Consider the following 1,685-nt stretch of genomic DNA (forward strand, 5'->3'; position numbering starts at 1 on the left):
GTTCTCTCTATGTGTGCCAGTTCAGTCTCCAGGGAAATCAGGGCAAAATAAACACGTCCTAGGAGAATCTGATGTGATACAAAAGTTATATCAGCTAACAACCCCAATGTCTGACAGGCTGTGTGTCACGGGGCCGGTGCCTGACAGACTAAAGACTACACAGAGATGACGTAACAGATAGTGAGAACATTATGAGAAGTGTTGTCTGCTCTGTTTGCAACACTAATAAAGAAGCTAACAGTAGAAGCTAAACTGGGTGATCTGAATGTCATTCTGCCCAGGAAGACTGTGGGCTGTTTATAATGCAGTCATTACTCTGTTATGCTCAAGATAGAGATACTAGGCTGATATTAAACGGGTCATCTGTGTGTGTTGCAGAGCTGCTGAGGGAAGCCATGAAGTTAACGGAGTGTGAACAGGTGAGACTGGGGTTCAGTAGGGTGTTGTGGTGTATTGTGGGACGGATGGAGGGAATATTGACCAAACGTCCGTCAATGTTGACCAATATTTAGTTCTGTCTTTGGTTATTTGAATAAAGGATGCCATGTTACAGTCGTGGTGAGGTGTTGAGTCATGTTGTAGTTGTAGTGGGGTGTTGAGTCATGTCCCAGTGAGGTGTTGAGTCATGTCCCAGTGAGGTGTTGAGTCATGTCCCAGTGAGGCCTGTCTGTCTCCTCCAGGCTGGTTTGTCCATGGCGCTCCAGAGGGACAGCCACGTGAAGCAGCAGCGTCTTATTGAGGAGAAGAGGACCAGACAGGAGGGCAAGCCCATGGTCCTCCAGATCCACCCCTCTACCGACCAGCCCCCCGGCCTCGTGACCGACCAGCCCCCCGGCCTCGTGACCGACCAGCCCCCGCGCCACCCAGAGAGGGAGTACGACACCTGGCTGTACCTCCTGAAGAACAAGGGTTCCCCTCCTCCCCCGACACCGTGCCCCGGCAGCAAGGCCCACAAGGACGACAAGACACGTCTGGAAGAGCAGCAGACCACTATCGTTAACCTGCGGCGTCACATTGATCATCTGCTGGAAGAGAACGACAAACTGTCCCGGGACAACCAGCGCCTGCGAGGGGAGAACGTCCGTCTGAAGAGGGACGCAGCGGACAAAGACTTACTGGAGAAATCAGAGCTTTGGGTTCTGCCTCAGTCAGAGGAGAGGAAGAACAAAGATATCTCCATACCTAACCTGCCACCTCTGGAGATGCCCACCCAGGACATCTCTCTGGACGACCTGCCTGCCCTGGAGCTCCCCGAGGACATCCAGCACGAGCTGCAGGCGTTGCTGGACAGAGACAACAAGCTGTGATGAGACAGGCGGACAGACAAGAGACCCCAGTCCAGTCCAGTCCTACCTAACTAAAGGAAGCCTCTCTACAGAGAGACTGTCCAGACTAGACTGGAAGAAAGCTGGCAAATGTCAATAAAAGTGTTTGTTTGGTCGGTGGCCTCAGCCACTAGATAGCAAACACAAATGGTCACAGTGACAAGTTGGTCAAGGTCATTTCTCCTTGTTCTGTCTGTCTCCTCAGTGTCTCTACTACTGGGTACTACATCTCACACACACACACACACACACACACACACACAATAACAACAAACTCTTTGCAGAAATTGTGCCTTTGAAAATGTCTGAAATGAAGTGAAAAGGGAGTGACTGTCTTCAGTGATCTCTCTGCTTTGATAA

General features: G+C 51.0%; 1 protein-coding gene across 1 annotated transcript in view; it reads left to right on the plus strand.

Moving 5' to 3' along the window:
- The window catches only part of LOC115189549 (nuclear receptor-binding factor 2), a 5,015-nt gene extending 3,530 nt beyond the window's left edge, over nucleotides 1-1,485 (plus strand). The window contains exons 3-4 of the mRNA XM_029748175.1: nucleotides 379-419; nucleotides 681-1,485. Coding sequence (XP_029604035.1) covers nucleotides 379-419; nucleotides 681-1,307 — 668 coding nt within the window. The 3' untranslated portion in view covers nucleotides 1,308-1,485. The remainder of the gene's footprint in view (nucleotides 1-378; nucleotides 420-680) is intronic.
- The last annotated feature ends 200 nt before the right edge of the window (nucleotides 1,486-1,685 follow it).

This window comes from Salmo trutta, unplaced genomic scaffold, assembly GCF_901001165.1.
Source record: "Salmo trutta unplaced genomic scaffold, fSalTru1.1, whole genome shotgun sequence".
NCBI lineage: Eukaryota > Metazoa > Chordata > Actinopteri > Salmoniformes > Salmonidae > Salmo > Salmo trutta.